The sequence below is a fragment of the Orcinus orca genome, chromosome 11, assembly GCF_937001465.1.
Source record: "Orcinus orca chromosome 11, mOrcOrc1.1, whole genome shotgun sequence".
In the NCBI taxonomy this organism is placed as follows: domain Eukaryota; kingdom Metazoa; phylum Chordata; class Mammalia; order Artiodactyla; family Delphinidae; genus Orcinus; species Orcinus orca.
Genome location: NC_064569.1, coordinates 6,741,863 through 6,757,077, shown reverse-complemented (window position 1 = coordinate 6,757,077; position 15,215 = coordinate 6,741,863). Strand labels below are relative to the sequence as shown.

Genomic DNA, 15,215 nt, shown 5'->3' with positions numbered 1-15,215 from the left:
CCCACCACCTTCTCCTGAGTCACCAGGGACCCCCTTCACTTCCTTCCCCAGGGAAGTGCTGGGGATGGGAACAAGCCTCTCTCACAGGCCCACAGATGTCAGGCCCGCTAACGTGGCTAGCGGCCAGTGTAAAGAACCAGGAGAGCTGGAGTCTGGAGGGGTCCGGTCTAAAGTCCACCCCGGACAGTCCAAATCCCCTGACACCCAGGGGGAGGGGGCCCTTCTCTCCAGTTGGGCCAGATTTTATGCAAGACATTTAGTATGTCAAAGTGTCAGTCTTTGGCCTTCGAGTCGAGTCAGGTCTCCTGGGCCTGTCTGCAACTCTGCCCCTGGGTGAGCTTGGTTAATGGAGCGCTCCACCCCTTTCTTCTCCCAAACATTAGACCCTTGACCTACCTACCTACTTGTCTCGAGGCAAGAAAAGATCAGTGCGGACTGGGAGCTCCAGAGGATACAGGAGTTAGAGAAGAGAAAGCGGAGATTGGCATTAAACGAAAAGGTTTCAGAACTAGGGCCTCTCCCCAGTGTGACCCTTCACAGCAGGGTAACTGAGGGGGGGTCCGGGAGCCTCGCCAACGCCAGTTCCCAAGGGGCTGCACTTCTAGCCTGGCCGCAGAGCGCCATCTGGCGGCCAGTCCCCAACCTGGATTCTTTTTGCCCCAGCCCGAGTTCTCGAAGCCAGAGGAAGACCTGGGCAGAACTGTCACCTCCTCTCCTACGTCACTCCGAGGGCCCCGCCCCTGCCTGGAACGCGCCTCCTCTCGAGGGGACTGGCCCTAGCGCCTCCCCCGTAGAACTGCCGCCCTTCCTCCCTCTTGGGATGAAAGCTTCCCGGGTAGAAATCTGCTTATTGCTCCCCCAGGGTTCCGCCCCACCTCGTGGGGCCCGTGAGGAGCCTGCCCTCCCCCATGGGAATCTGCCCGCGTCCTCTTCCGTCTTCCTCCCCTCGCGGCGATGGACTCCTCTGCTCCTCCCCCACACCCTTACAGGGAGCCTCCTCCAGTCCACAGGACCCAAATCCAGGTTACTAACGAGGCCTCCCCGCCCCTGGTCCCGGGAGACTCCGCGACTCCCTGCTCCGCGGCCCGGGAGTGAGCCTCGCACACGCGCGCGCTCGCGCGCGCGCCACAAGCCCGCTCGTGGGCGGAGCTCCACAGGCCCAAGGGGGTGGGCTGTCCCATCGTGACGTCACTTCCGCCCGGGCCTGGCCGGGGCTCGGGCTCAGTGGGCCGAGGAGGGGCACAGAGGTGGCGGCTGTGTAAGGAGACTGTTCGGGAGGCCGAGGAGCTCACGCCCGGACCAATCCCGCGTCCCGGGCCGCAAGCCCCGATCCTGCCGCGCACCGAGAGGCGAGACCGGCCGGATGGGCCGCTGAGTCCGGATCGGGGACCGGTGAGGCTCAAGCGGAGCGGGCAGCCGGTCCGGTGTGGGAGCGGCCCGTGGGGCTGCAGGGACCCCGGGAGCCTGGGTTGCGGGGAGGGGAGCGGGTCAAGCCTGCCTCCTGCTCGCCCGGCAGGGAGGCAGGGCCTGGGGGGGTGCCGCCGCCAGGCGCGGAAGGGACGGTGAGGCCCGCCCGGGGGAGGCCTGGCGGCGGCCGAGTGTGAGGAGGGGGCGGGGTGGGGGTCATTAATGCGGGCGGAGGGCCGGCACTTGGGATTCGCCTGCGGAAAGGTGGCGTCGGGGGAAAGGGAGTATGCTTCTGGCCAGGGCTTTGGGAAGAGGATGGCTCTGAGTGGGGGAGGCAGAAAACAGGCTTGGAAAAATTTTCCATGGTCCTCCTTCGGGGAGAGGTTTGAAGAGCTGTGCTTTCCCTAGAGGGTGATGTTGAACACCTGCAGAAGGGTCTCCCTGGAGTTTGGGGGGCCAGTTCCAGTATTTGGAAAGGGACCATGCTCTGAGAGTCCCTGCCCTGAGCGGGTGTGCGAAAAGCCTGGCCGCCTCCAACATTTGAGCCTCCACATCTTCACAGTGTGGAGCCCCCTGGAGCTAAAATCAGGATGTTCCGCTTCATGAGGGACGTGGAGCCTGAGGACCCCATGTTCCTGATGTGAGTATCCATCCCCTCCCCCTCCTACTCTGGAGCACGCATCCGCTCCACTTTAGGTCTCTGACTAGTTGAGCCAGACATCTGGGCTCGTCGCGGGCACTGATCACAACTTGGTGGCCACTCAGCCCCAGCTCAGACTTCGAGGGGAAATCTGTGCCGCTGGTTCCCTATGGCTCTTTTCTTCGGGGGAGGGGCGGGTGGGAGGTGCTGACTGCCGGCCCTTCTGCCACCCGCACCGTATACTCCCTGCACAGGGACCCCTTTGCCATTCACCGTCAGCACATGAACCGGATGTTGTCGGGCGGCTTTGGATACAGCCCCTTCCTCAGCATCACAGATGGCAGCATGCCAGGGACCAGGCCTGCCAGCCGCAGGATGCAGGTAATGGTGCTGCAACAGACCTGAGACCCGAAAAAAGGTTGGAGCGTGGTCAGTAAAGTGCTTGATTTTTCTTGCACAACGGCCAACTTAGCAAGTAGGATGCCTTCTAGGAGTGGGGAAAGGGGTCTGGAAAAACAGGCTTTGTGATCCCCTTTTGAGAGGAGGATGGAAAAGCAACAGAGGCCATGGGCTTGGTTTGGGATGGTAATGAGATAGGATGTGGTCCCTAATTTCTGTTCCTTACGTCTTCCTGTAGGCTGGGGCTGTCTCCCCCTTCGGGATGCTGGGAATGGTAAGTCCTCATCTCCTTGCGTCCTTCCATCTCAGACATGCTCTATACCCTTAGATATTATTTCCAAATGTGCCTCTTTGGATAGCCTTATGGGTAATCCTAGAATCCTCGTGTGGTGTTCACAGAGCTCTGGGCCTGCTGTGTGCTGAGTCCTGTGAGTTCACGATGCTAACTTACTGGCTCCTGTATTTCTAGGAGCGGTACCCATCAGGAAGATATCATTGCCTGATATAATTGTTCTTTTGAGGAAGGAGGTGCTGTTGAAAGGCCAACTAGAGATGGCTTGTAGAAGATTTTTCTACAGTTTCAGAACCAACCCTTTATAGGTTAGAATCCAGTGACATTGGCTTGCTTCCTAAAAGGTAGGAGGAAATAGGGCAGCCAGGAGAAGGAACATGGGATCAGAGCAGCCACAGAGACTGAGGAGGAGGAGGAGGGCAGCGGCATACAGGAGGAGAAGCGTGGAGAGGAACACGCCTGTTCTGGACCTGTTCACGAGGAATGAGGAAGAGCAGTTGCTAGATGTGAAGGAAAGGGAGAGAGGGAACGTGTAGCTATGTAGCCCGTGGGAGCCTGAGCGCGCCCACCTCTGATCGTGGCCCTGCTTTCTGACTCTGTTTTCCATCTCTTTGCTCCAGTCGGGCGGCTTCATGGACATGTTTGGGATGATGAACGACATGATTGGGAACATGGTGAGACCCTTGCCCTATCCCATCCCCTTCCCTGGCCCTGTTCCCAGTGATGGCTGGCAACACCTTGAGTCCCCAGAGGCGGGAGTGGGGAAGGGCGTACTTGTGGAGTGTGCAAGCTGAATAAGGCCACTGGACCCAGAGAGTGCGGGTTCCTGAGTGGGAAGCAGCAGTGCACCTTATGAAGCGTGCACTTAAGGCTCCATCGCTTCAGGTCCTTCTGGCGTGTTGTTGGACTCAGAGGAATTTGGGGGGTAATGATGAGTCCTGATGTTTTCACATTTTGTGAGAAAGATATGGGCAGGCACAGGTGACCGAAGGGAGGGATCCCTTCCCCGGAGGCGAACCCTCCCCACACAGCCCTGCTGTTCCCTTCCATCCTCAGGAGCACATGACAGCTGGAGGTAACTGCCAGACCTTTTCATCCTCCACTGTCATTTCCTACTCCAATACGGGCGCCGGCGCACCCAAGGTCTACCAAGAGACGGCAGAGATGCGCTCGGCCCCAGGCGGGGTGAGTTGGAGGGCTCCTCCTGTCCCAGAGGAGGCACGATCGGATGGCCCCCACAGAAATCCTGGCTGCTTTTTTCAGGATTGGGTCCCGGGCGGCCTTTCTGGGCTGGTGTAGCCGGGCTTTGGAAGGAGCCGCTGAGTGTGCCATGCTCTGCCTCCCCCCAGATCCGGGAGACTCGGAGGACTGTACGGGACTCGGACAGTGGGCTGGAGCAGATGTCCATTGGGCATCACATCCGAGACAGGGCTCACATCCTGCAGCGCTCCCGAAACCACCGCACGGGGGACCAGGAGGAGCGGCAGGACTATATCAACCTGGATGAGAGTGAGCCTTCCTTCCCGCCGCGCGGCCGGCCCGCTTCCCGGCCGCCGGCAGCCCCTGCCCCGGTCCCGTGAGCCGGGAGATAGCAGCTGTCTCTTCCTGCCTCCGTAGCTATTTCTTGGGCAAGGTTATGGATGAGCCCCATGTTCTTAACTTCCTCGGAGGTTTTTTGTCAGCTTAGGGCTAACTCAGTGCCGGCAGCGTCCTCACCGCGCAAGGCAAACTTTGTCACCTGAGTCAGATACTGATAGTAATCTACCCGTCTCCATCTGGATCCGTTGTTTTAGTTCTTCTTACTTATTTCTTAGAAGTCGACAAATATTTGTTAAATACTTACAGTGTGTGCGTGGGACTGCACTAAGTAACTAATTATCCCATTCCTGACTGCCTCCATGCTGCCAGGAGCCCTGATTGCCTCCATTGCGTCCATGCTTCCAGGAGCCATGTTGAATCCAAAATTGCTAAATAAGTCGCTTCCCTTCCCCAGCACGTCCCCCCCACACAGCCTTTCAGCCTTCGCCCTGGGTTTTGGTCGTGAGCCACCCCGGGTCTGCCCCGGGAAGCCAGGTGGTACACAGGTGTCGTGTGTGGTCTCCGTGTCCTCCCCAGGTGAGGCCGCCGCCTTTGATGATGAGTGGCGGAGGGAGACTTCCCGATACCGGCAGCAGCGCCCCCTGGAATTTCGGAGGCACGAGGCTTCAGGCGGTGGGGGGCGGAGGGCTGAGGGGCCTCCCCGCCTGGCCATCCAGGGACCCGAGGACTCCCCGTCTCGACAGTCCCGCCGCTATGACTGGTGAGGGCCCCGGGCCCTCGGCCTCTCGTGTAAGTACTGTGGGGGCTGAGGCCTCAGGCACGGGTGGGGGTGGGGAGCGTGTGGTACCCGGCCCTCAGCCTTGAGGCAGAAGCAGCCCACGTGTCCAGCAAACACCGCCTTTGACAGTCAAAGTTTTAGTTGGTACGGAAGGACAGAAGAGTGCCCTCACCGGAATAAGGGATGAGACACCACCCCTGGCTTTTATATTTTGTCTTCCTTTTGACTTGTGCTCATCTCTTTTCCCCCTCCAGGTACGGGCTGAGAGGCTGAGAAATCATCCCCTGAAATAACTTTTCCTCTTCCACTCCCACTCCCAATTTAATATTAAATTAACAGACCCGCTGGCCCCCACCTCTCCCTGGGGGTCTCAGCGAGAACCTTTCACTCCCCCTTTACCTACGTTTTCCTTCTTTAATCTCCTTACCATGATGGCTCCACTTCTTCTGTGTCCACTAACTTGAGTTTTCACTTTGCTGCCCCATCTCTGAAACTCCTTCCCTTCCCCACTCTGCCCCTGCCATGCATCGAAGGGGCTTTTGGGGTGGGCTCTGGGTTTAGGGGCCTCAGTGACCCTGGATCTTCGCCCACCTCCTCCCCAGATTCCCCGCTGCAGGGGCCATAGCCCTGGTCCAGGGCTGTGTGTGGTGGGAAGAACCGGTTCCCAACCCAGTCTCCCTTCCCAGCCGCTACGCAACATAAAAATCTGCCCCATGTCCTTCTCTGCCTTTATTTTTTGATTTGTGCAGCTTGTAACTAGGTGTTTATGGAATAAAGGAGAATGGAGAAAAGACCAAGTAGGATTCTGGCATTACTTTTTTTTCTTTTAACTTATTTTACTGAGATGCCGTTGATCTACAGTGCTGTGTCTGGCTTCACTTTTGCTCTTTTCCCTGTTCAATTTCAACCCTCCTGTCTCCTTCTGGTCACCTTACCTTCCCTCTATCTCTGTGCGTGGCCTCCTTAACTCAAGTTCAAGCCCAGCACCTCAGTGGTACCGCAGTGGGGCTGTCAGAGCTCTGGTGGGCGAGAAGCCGCAGCGGATGCGGCCAGGCTGGGCCGGGGGCGAGACCAGCGGCGGCTGTCCTGCCAGCTCCCTCGCTTTCACTGTACCTTCGCTCATCGGGGGGATCACGGGGCATACCTGTAGGCACCTGAGGAGCTTTCTGCCCCTTGTCCTTGGGCTTCTTTCTGGCCTGCACTGTGGGCGGGAACACTTGGGGTGCAGAGCAGGAAGAAGCCCAGACAACCCCACGCGGGTCTTCAGAGGGGAGGAACTCGGGTCAGCAGCGTTCTTCAAACCCTGCAGCCCCAGTTGTTGAGAACTTGAGCCCGGGGAAGGAGACCAGGGAAGAAAACTAGCCTGGAACCTGAGCAGCATTGGACGGGCACGAGGCACTCAAATTTCTCAAGACGCTCCTCCCTGCTCGACCCGGCTCAGCAAACGGGTCGCTCTGTTCCTCCTGGGGACTCTTCAGTGGTGGCAAGTGCTTGTGAGAGTCCGAGGGCGGTTTCTGCTCTATAAACATCTTCTGTCCTTGTCAGTGGGTAAACCAAAGGCAAAAACAGCCCGCTCGAGGCCCCAGGTCCTCTCAGGGAAGGGGATTTTCCCCACGTCCTTGATGGACAAACAGGTTCAAGAGGATTTGTCCATCCTGATGACGTAGAAGGCATAAGGAGCAGACTATAGAAATCAGAAAGTGTCTGAGTATCTACAGAGTTTATTTCTGGGGCATTTGAAAAAACTCACAGCCAAAGAGTTTCCGAGGGATAGATATTAACAGTCTTTGTAAGCTATGACATCACACAAATGTTTATTGTTGAATTTTATATATATGTATATATACACACATATATGTCAATGTGTGTATCCATCTATTTATTTGTGTTTATATATTTATGTTGTTGTTGTTATATGCCTTACCATTTTGACTTCTGTATAAGGTCAGAAGTCTGGCTCCATGGCGCAGCCTGGGGCGTAAGCATCAATCTATAGCAACTCTGAATATTAAAGATGGTTATATGTTATGTTGATCAAGTCAGAAGCTACTTTTCTGAAAAAGGGACTGTTTGATTTGCCTTTAGACCAAATTGAAGAATTCATGTATTAGAGCAGCTCTAACTCATGTTATGCTGCAATGAATTAAAGATAAATTTAAATTTTAAAAAAACAAAAGAGGATTTTTCTAGTCTCTCAACAAGCAGAGACAAAGGTGAGCTTGGCCAGCAGGCACCGACGTCCTATCCAGGGCAGGTACTGAGTCAGTAAACAGGCCACTAACGATGCTCCACCAGGGTCAACGGAACCAACCCAGTGGCTAAGAGAATCCGGGAATCCCAGAAGTCAAACAGGCAGAGGGAATTCCTCTCCGCCTGGGTCCTGAACTGTGGATGATGGAGCTCAAAGCGCCCACAGCCCTCAGCTTCCGGTGTAACCTGTGCTCTGTCCAGATTGCACATGGCTCCTCCCTCTGGGTGTGGGAGGAGCTGTCGTCAGTCCCTTGACAGGCGGCTCAGCTCTGCCACCAGCCCAGTCATTTGTCCTTGGGCAGGTCCCTCCCATCCCTGGACCTCAGCTGTGGGGTCCCTTCTCACGACAGCTCAAGCCCAACCTCTCAACCTGGATTCCATTCCCAGTGCCCGTGCTCCTGGGCACAGTTCGGAGTAGGGGCTGGAGCAGGACAGGGGCTGCCCTGGTTTCCGTCCAGGTGAGTCATCCAGTGCTTCACAGGCTTTCATTTGGGTCCTGGCTTCAGACACAGAAACCAACCAGTTTCCACTCCTGATCCCTGCTCTTGGGCGAGGACCACCCTGCTGCCCAGCACGTATTCGTAGGGCCCGTGACAGCATTTTCCAGCAAGGGTATGTGGTGGGGCATTGGGTGTTAGCAAAGTTGAGTGAGACGCTCTAGAACCAGCCCCCTGGCCCTTTCCTGACCTGTCTACCATGTGGGGTGAGAGCCGGGGAGCAGACACAGGAAAGGACTCTCAGGAAGAATGCTGACACTTTACTTCCAGGTCTGCGTCCGGAATGGCCCCGCCTCATTCACAATGCCCATCCACAACCCCCTCCCGCTCAGTCCTCTGCCTGACAGGTGTCCAGGGCACATGGCCACACTTGGGCTATTTCCCCCACCCCAGAAAATTACAGGTTGGGAGAGGCTGATACTTGGTGGGAGGCTGTGAACTAAAGGAGTGAAATTACAACTACAGACTGGTACAAGCAAGCCCGGGCCACGCCGCTTACCTCTGACCCTGACGAAGAGTCTTAATCTCTCAACGTCGGTTTCCTGCTTTGTAAAATGGGCCTTTTTCTAGGCTCTGGTGGCAGTGGGGACATGGATTCATACCTCAGAATTATGAGAATTAGGTGAGTTAGTACAGAGGAAGCATTTGACACAGTGCACAGGATGGATGTCTGATTTCGCCCCCATTACCCTTCCCCTGTCCTGCACCTTCAGTGCTCTAGGGTGGCCCTCATGCCTGGTTCCATCCTCAGGACCCCTCAGATACCTTCAGACACAGCCTCGAAATGGTCTTACTGGCTTTGCATCAGCCTCCGTTCTCCCAGCTACCGACTATTATCTTTCACCCTTTCATGCTTCACAGACCAACATGTAGAAATGTTTGGGGCTGTGCTGACCCAGTCCTGCTTCCAGTTTGGGAGTTTTCCCCTCCTAGGGTAACAGGGCCTCAAGTCCTAGTAACACCCTTTACCCAATGCCCCCTTCCTCTGCCCAGTGCCCAAGTCCTATAACCAGGTTACCCAGAGAACCAGGAGCTGATCCACAAGAAGAACCCAGGGTCTGGTCTCCCAGCCCCCATATTTCAAGTCCATTTAACTCCACAGACCTGTCCTGCCTCGATGCCCTGAGTTTTAGGAATGGGTCATTCCCACGCTGAGGGAGAAGCAAGGGTCAAGGATTCCTTCTCCCAGGCCACTGCAGTGGGTCGGGGTAAGGAAAATTACCCTTAACCTCTCTCCCTCTTAGACATCAGTGGGTTCTTCAGACAGGAGAAGCAGGAGCCAGATGTGGCGGCACTAGGAGGGAGATGAAGACGGATAGGCACAGGAGGCACCAAGAGGTAAGAAACGAGCACGGAGATGGGGCACAGGGAGAGACCTGGTGTAGCTGCTCCCCAAAGGAGCCTCCCAACTAGCCTCTATCCCCAGGGAGAGCCTGCGGGGGGGCAGGGAGCTGGTGTGGCTTAAGGGAAGGGTACCTGAGGGGCCAGGGGTGCAGAGGCTGGCAGAGCTGTGGTAAGAAGGTGGGCCTGAAGCCCCTCTCTGCAGAGAGTGCTGACGGGCTCTGAGCCTTCCCAGCCTCAGTGTCTGGCCTTAAACAGTATCTCCAGGGAGACAGGGAGAAGCAGGGAGTCCTTCCCCTTCTGGGCTCCGCCCCGCTCCCCACACACACACCCCGCCCCGCTCTGGACCATCCCTGAGAGGAGCCGGGTCAGCAGTCAGGGTCGCTTGAGCTTTTTGTCTGCCTTTTGTGACTCTTCTTCCCCGAAGGCTTATCTTGAAGATGGGAATAGGGTGCTGCCCTGGCTTCTCCCAGCATCCATCCCACCCTCTTCATCTTCTCTGTCACCTGCCACCTGGATGACTTGCAGGTTCTGAACAGTTATCCCCAAGATGTTAGTGTCCTCCAGCCGGGAGACCAACTAAGTGTCTGAAGGTGTGCAGCCAGGACATTTGGACACATGAAGCTGGAAGATGGGAGAGAAGCGGGCATGAGAAAGGGCCGCAGAGGTGGGATTGAGTCTCTAAAAGAAGGAGCAGAAATACCCTGGGAAAGGTCAAGGTGACACTGATGTGGGAAATGGTCTGATGAAAGTAAACAAAGCTAGATTCTTAGAAAACCACTGGTGAGGGACTTCCCTGGCGGTCCAGTGGTTAAGACCGTGCTTCCACACGGGAGGCACAGGTTCGATCCCTGGTCAGGGAACTAAGATCCCGCATGCCCCACAGTACGCCATCCCCCCCCCCCCACTGGTGAACTTAGTTAAAGATATCCTAGATTTGGGGTGGGGGGGATTCCCAATTCACAGGGAATGTGGCACAGAAGGACAGAAGCTGATTCTCAATACAGATAGAACTTAATTCAAGCAAACCCAGTATATGATATAAATAGCAATGTTAGAGTTGAAATAGACCTCTGAGATCGCCTTCTCTGGACGGTCCCCAAAGTGGCAGCAGATCAGAATTACCAGCCCTGACCCACTAAAGCAGAATCTCGAGGCTGGAGAGAATTCCAGGGCAGCTTAGCAACGATCACAGATACCATCCAAACCTGCTCCCATTTTATTGCTAAGTGACAGGTGACTTGTTGAACACCGTACAGCTACCTAGCAGCGCTCAAGAGCCAGGACTCCAAGTCCAGACTGACACAAATGATACTAATATGCGGTACAGCGTGATTCACCATGGGGGCCCTTTAGATAGAAAGCTCCTGGAGGATTTTTCTTTTTTTTTTTTTTTGGCCTCGTGGCCTGCAGGATCTTAGTTCCCTGACCAGGGATCCAACCTGTGCCCCCTGCATTGGAAGTGCGGAGTCTTATCCACTGGACCTCCAGGGAAGTCCCCCCACTTGATGATATTTTTAAATTTCAAATTTATATTAACATTTACCCAAGTAATAGCATAGTGTTTAAAACGATGGATGCCGGTAGCCCAGCATGTCCGTTTTTTTAATATTTTTTTTAACATACAATAAAATTTCCGTGTGTGTGTTCTTTGAGTTTGAACACGTGCAGATGTGTGTAAGCACCACCGCCATCAGGACCACAACGGTCCCATCACCCCCAAACCCCCTCCTGCTGCTCCTTTGCGGCCACCCCTCCCTCCAGTCCTAACCCTTGGCAACCGCTGATTTGTCCACCATTGCTATAGCTGTGCCATTTCCAGAATGTCACATAATGAAATCATATACAGGCATACCTTGTTTTATTGTGCTTCGCTTTATTGGACTTCACAGATACTGCGTTTTTTACAAATTGGACATTAGTGGAAACCCAGCCTCAAGCAAGGCTGTCGGTACCACTTTTCCAACAGAATTTGCTCATTTCCTGTCTCTGTGTCACATTTTGGTAATTTTGGCAATATTTCAAACTTCCTCATTGTTATTATATTTGTGATGGTGATCAGTGATCTTTGATGTTACTATTGCAAAAATATTATGAGTTGCTGAAGGCTCAGATAATGGTTAGCATTTTTTAGCAATGAAGTATTTTTTTCTTAAGATTTATTTTATTTATTTATTTATGGCTGTGCTGGGTCTTCGTTGCTGCGTGCAGGCTTTTCTCTAGTTGCGGCGAGCAGAGGCTACTCTTCGTTGCAGAGCACGGGCTCTAGGCGTGTGGGCTTCAGTAGTTGCAGCACGCGGCCTCAGTAGTTGCAGCTCACGGGCTCTAGAGTGCGGGCTCAGTACTTGTGATGCATGGGCTTAGTTGCTCCGAAGCACGTGGGATCTTCCCGGAGCAGGAATCGAAACCCCTGTCCCCTGGATCGGCAGGCAGATTCTTAACCCCTGGACTACCAGGGTAGTCCCCAGCAATGAAGTATTTTTCAATTAAGGTATGTACATTTTTTTTAGACATAATGCCAGTGCACATATAATAGACTAGAGTATAAACATTACTTTTGTATGCACTGGGAAAACCAAAACATTCATGTGACTTGCTCTGGAACCAAACCAGCAATAAAGGTATTGCCTGTGGTACGTAACCTTTTGAGAGTGGCTCTTACACTCAGCATAATGCCTTCTAGATGCACTCACGTTGTCGTGTGTGTTAATAGCTCCCTCCTTTCTATTGATGAGTACTATTTTACTGTGTGTTTATAGTTTACCCATTCATCTGTCAAAGAACTTTCCAGTTGTTTCCAGTTTTTGGCAATTACGAACAGTAGTGCCATAAACAATCATGTACACGTGTGTGAACATGTTTTAATTTCTTTAGGAGTGAAATGGCTTGGGATTGCTAGGTCACATGGGTAAGTACATATTTAACTTTGTGAGAAAATGCCAAACTGTTTCCCAGAGTGGCTGCATCATTTTGCGTTCCCACCAGCAATGTAAGAGAGTTCCAGTTGCTTTATATCCTTGCGAGCATTTGGTATTGTCAGTTTTTATATTAGGGGTGTGGGTATTCTTTTATTCACAGTGAGATATTTATAGACATCTCACCATTGGTTTTAATTTGTACTTCCCTGATGATTAATGATGTTGAACATCCTTTCATGTGCTTATTTGTCATCATTATAGCCTCTTTGATGAAGTGTCTAAGTCCTTCAGTCGTTTTTTTCAAAATTGGGTTATTTTCTTATGGTTGAGTTTTAAAGGTTCTTTGTATATTCCAGTTAGAAGTCTTCTGTTAGATAGGGATATGCAGATATTTTCTCCCATTCTGTAGTTTATCTTTTCCTCCTCTTGGTGTGGTCTTTTTCAAAGCAAAAGTTCTGAATTTTTTTTTTTTTTTTTTTTTTGCGGTACGCCGGCCTCTCACTGTTGCGGCCTCTCCCATTGCGGAGCACAGGCTCCGGACGCGTAGGCCCAGCGGCCATGGCTCACGGGCCCAGCCGCTCTGCGGCATGTGGGATCTTCCCGGACTGGAGCACGAACCCGTGTCCCCTGCATCGGCAGGCAGACTCAACCACTGCGCCACCAGGGAAGCCAAAAGTTCTGAATTTTGATGAGGTCCAACTTACCACCTTTTTCTCTTACGAATCATATTTTTGGTGTCATATCTAAGAACACTTTGCCTAACTCCTGGTAACTAAGATTTTCTTCTGCTATCTTCTGAGAGTCTTATAGTTGTACATATATATTTACATCTCTCTTCTTGGTTGTGTTCTGGTAGCTTGTAACTTTGAGATTTGGTCCATTTCATCTAAGTTGTTGAATTTGTGTGTAGAATTATTCGTAGTATTCCCTTACTAACATTTTAATGTCTGTGGGGTGTGCAGTGATATCTCCTTTTATTCCTGATATTGGTTATTTGTATCTTCTCTCTTTTCTTTCTTTGTCTCTCTCTCTTTCTTTTCTTTTTGGTCACTATGGCTAGAGGTTTATCAATTTTATTGATCATTTCAAAGAATCAATTTTTTGTTTCATTGATTTTTTAAAAAATATTTATTTATTTATTTGGCTATATCAGGTCTTAGTTGGTGCGTGAGGGCTCTTTGTTGCAGCGTGTGGGCTTCTCTCTAGTTGTGGCATGTGGGCTCAGTAGTTGCGGTGTGTAGGCTTAGTTGCCCTGCAGCATGTGGGATCTTAGTTTCCCGACCAGGGATCAAACCCGCATCTCCTGCATTGAAAGGTGGATTCTTAAACACTGGACCACCAAGGAAGTCCCAATTTTTTTCTTTTTTGGTTTTCATATTCATTATATTCTGCTCTTGTGTTTTCGTTCTACTTGCTTTCTGCTTAGTTTTGCTCTTCTTTATGTACCTTCTCAAGGTAGAAGTGCAGATTGTTGACTTCAGACCTTCTTTACTAATACAAGAATTTGATACTATAATTTGTCCTATAATCACTGCTTTAGATGCATCTCATATTTTGATATTTTGTATTTTCCTTTTTGTTAAGTTCACAATATTTTCTAATTTCTCTTGAGACCACATCTTTGATCTCTGGGTTTAGAAGTGTGTTGTTTAGTTTCCAAGTGTTTGGCAATTTTCCTGTTATCCTTCTGTTATTGATATCTAGTTTTAATTACATTATGGTCAGAAAATATACTTTGTATGACCTTAAGTCTTTTAAATTTGCCGAGGTTTGTTTTATGACCCAGGATATAGTCTATCTTGGTATAATAAATGTTCCAAGTGCACTTGGGGGAAAAAAGGGTTTTCTGTTGTGTTGGGGGAGTGTTCTATAAATTTCAGTTAGTTCCTATTGGTTGATGGCATCATTCAGTTCTATATACTTCTAATATATTCACTGATTTTCTGTTTACTTGTTCTGTTGATTACTGGGAGAGCAGTTTTGACATTTCTCTTTTACTATAATTGTGGATTTGTTCATTTTCTCCTTAATATCTATCAGTTTTTGCTTCATGTATTTTGAAGCTCTGTAGTTAGATGCAGAGACATTTAGAATTATGTCTTCTTGGAAAACCAAAGTTTTTATCATTGTTCTTCAATGTTCTTCTTTATCCCTGGTAATTTTCTTTGCTCTGAAGTTAATTTGATATTACTACAGCCACTTCAAATTTCTTTTGATTAGTATTTGCATTGTACATCTTTTCCCATCCTTTTACTTTTAATCCACCCATGTCATACTTAAAAATGGCTTTTTTGACGGCAACATATAGTTGTATCTTGGTTTTTTTAATCCATTTTGATAATTTCTGTCTTTTAATTGGTGTAGTTAGGCTACTTATATTTAATATAATTATTATATTTGGATTTATTTCTATCAACTTATATGTATCTGTTTTGTCCTCTGTTTATTTTTATTTTTTTTAAGAGTTAATTTTTTTTTTTCTTTTGCTGTACGTGGGCCTCTCACTGTTGCGGCCTCTCCCGTTGCGGAGCACAGGCTCCGGACGCGCAGGCTCAGCGGCCATGGCTCACGGGCCTAGTCGCTCCGCGGCATGTGGGATCTTCCTGGACCGGGGCACGAACCCGTCCCCTGCATCGGCAGGCGGACTCTCAACCACTGAGCCACCAGGGAAGTCCAAGATTTAATTATTTATTTACTTTTGGCTGCATTGGGTCTTTGTTGCTGCACGCAGGCTTTCTCTAATTGTGGCGAGTGGCGGCTACTCTTTGTTGCGGGGCGAGGGCTTCTCCTTGCGGTGGCTTCTCTTGTTGCAGAGCACGGGCTCTAGGCGCTCGGGCTTCAGTAGTTGTGGCTCACGGGCTCTAGAGCGCAGGCCCTGTAGTTGTGGCACACGGGCTTAGTTGCTCCATGGCATGTGGGATCATCCCGGATCAGGGCTCAAACCCTGTCCCCTGCATTGGCAGGCGGATTCTTTTTTTTTTTTTTTTTTTTTTTTTGCGGTACGCGGGCTTCTCACTGTTGTGGCCTCTCCCGTTGCGGAGCACAGGCTCTGGACGCGCAGGCTCAGCGGCCATGGCTCACGGGCCCAGCCGCTCTGCGGCATGTGGGATCTTCCCGGACCGGGGCACGAACCCGTGTCCCCTGCATCGGCAGG

At 51.5% G+C, this 15,215-nt stretch overlaps 1 protein-coding gene across 1 annotated transcript; it reads left to right on the top strand.

Moving 5' to 3' along the window:
• The first annotated feature begins 1,179 nt into the window (after nt 1–1,179).
• MLF2 (myeloid leukemia factor 2) lies at nt 1,180–5,852 on the top strand. Its single transcript, XM_012536452.3, has 9 exons — nt 1,180–1,392; nt 1,970–2,047; nt 2,302–2,428; nt 2,685–2,720; nt 3,359–3,412; nt 3,795–3,923; nt 4,088–4,247; nt 4,854–5,066; nt 5,310–5,852. Exons 2-8 carry the CDS (start codon nt 1,998–2,000, stop codon nt 5,039–5,041), a joined length of 744 nt encoding a protein of 247 aa, XP_012391906.1. The 5' UTR covers nt 1,180–1,392; nt 1,970–1,997; the 3' UTR covers nt 5,042–5,066; nt 5,310–5,852.
• Nucleotides 5,853–15,215: the final 9,363 nt, after the last annotated feature.

Coding starts and splice junctions, on each gene's coding strand:
- MLF2 (XM_012536452.3), top strand. CDS start 1,998: ATGTTCCGCTTCATGAGGGACGTGGAGCCTGAGGACCCCATGTTCCTG. Junction 3,924..4,087: donor TGCGCTCGGCCCCAGGCGGG/GTGAGTTGGAGG, acceptor GCCTCCCCCCAG/ATCCGGGAGACTCGGAGGAC. Junction 4,248..4,853: donor CTATATCAACCTGGATGAGA/GTGAGCCTTCCT, acceptor TGTCCTCCCCAG/GTGAGGCCGCCGCCTTTGAT.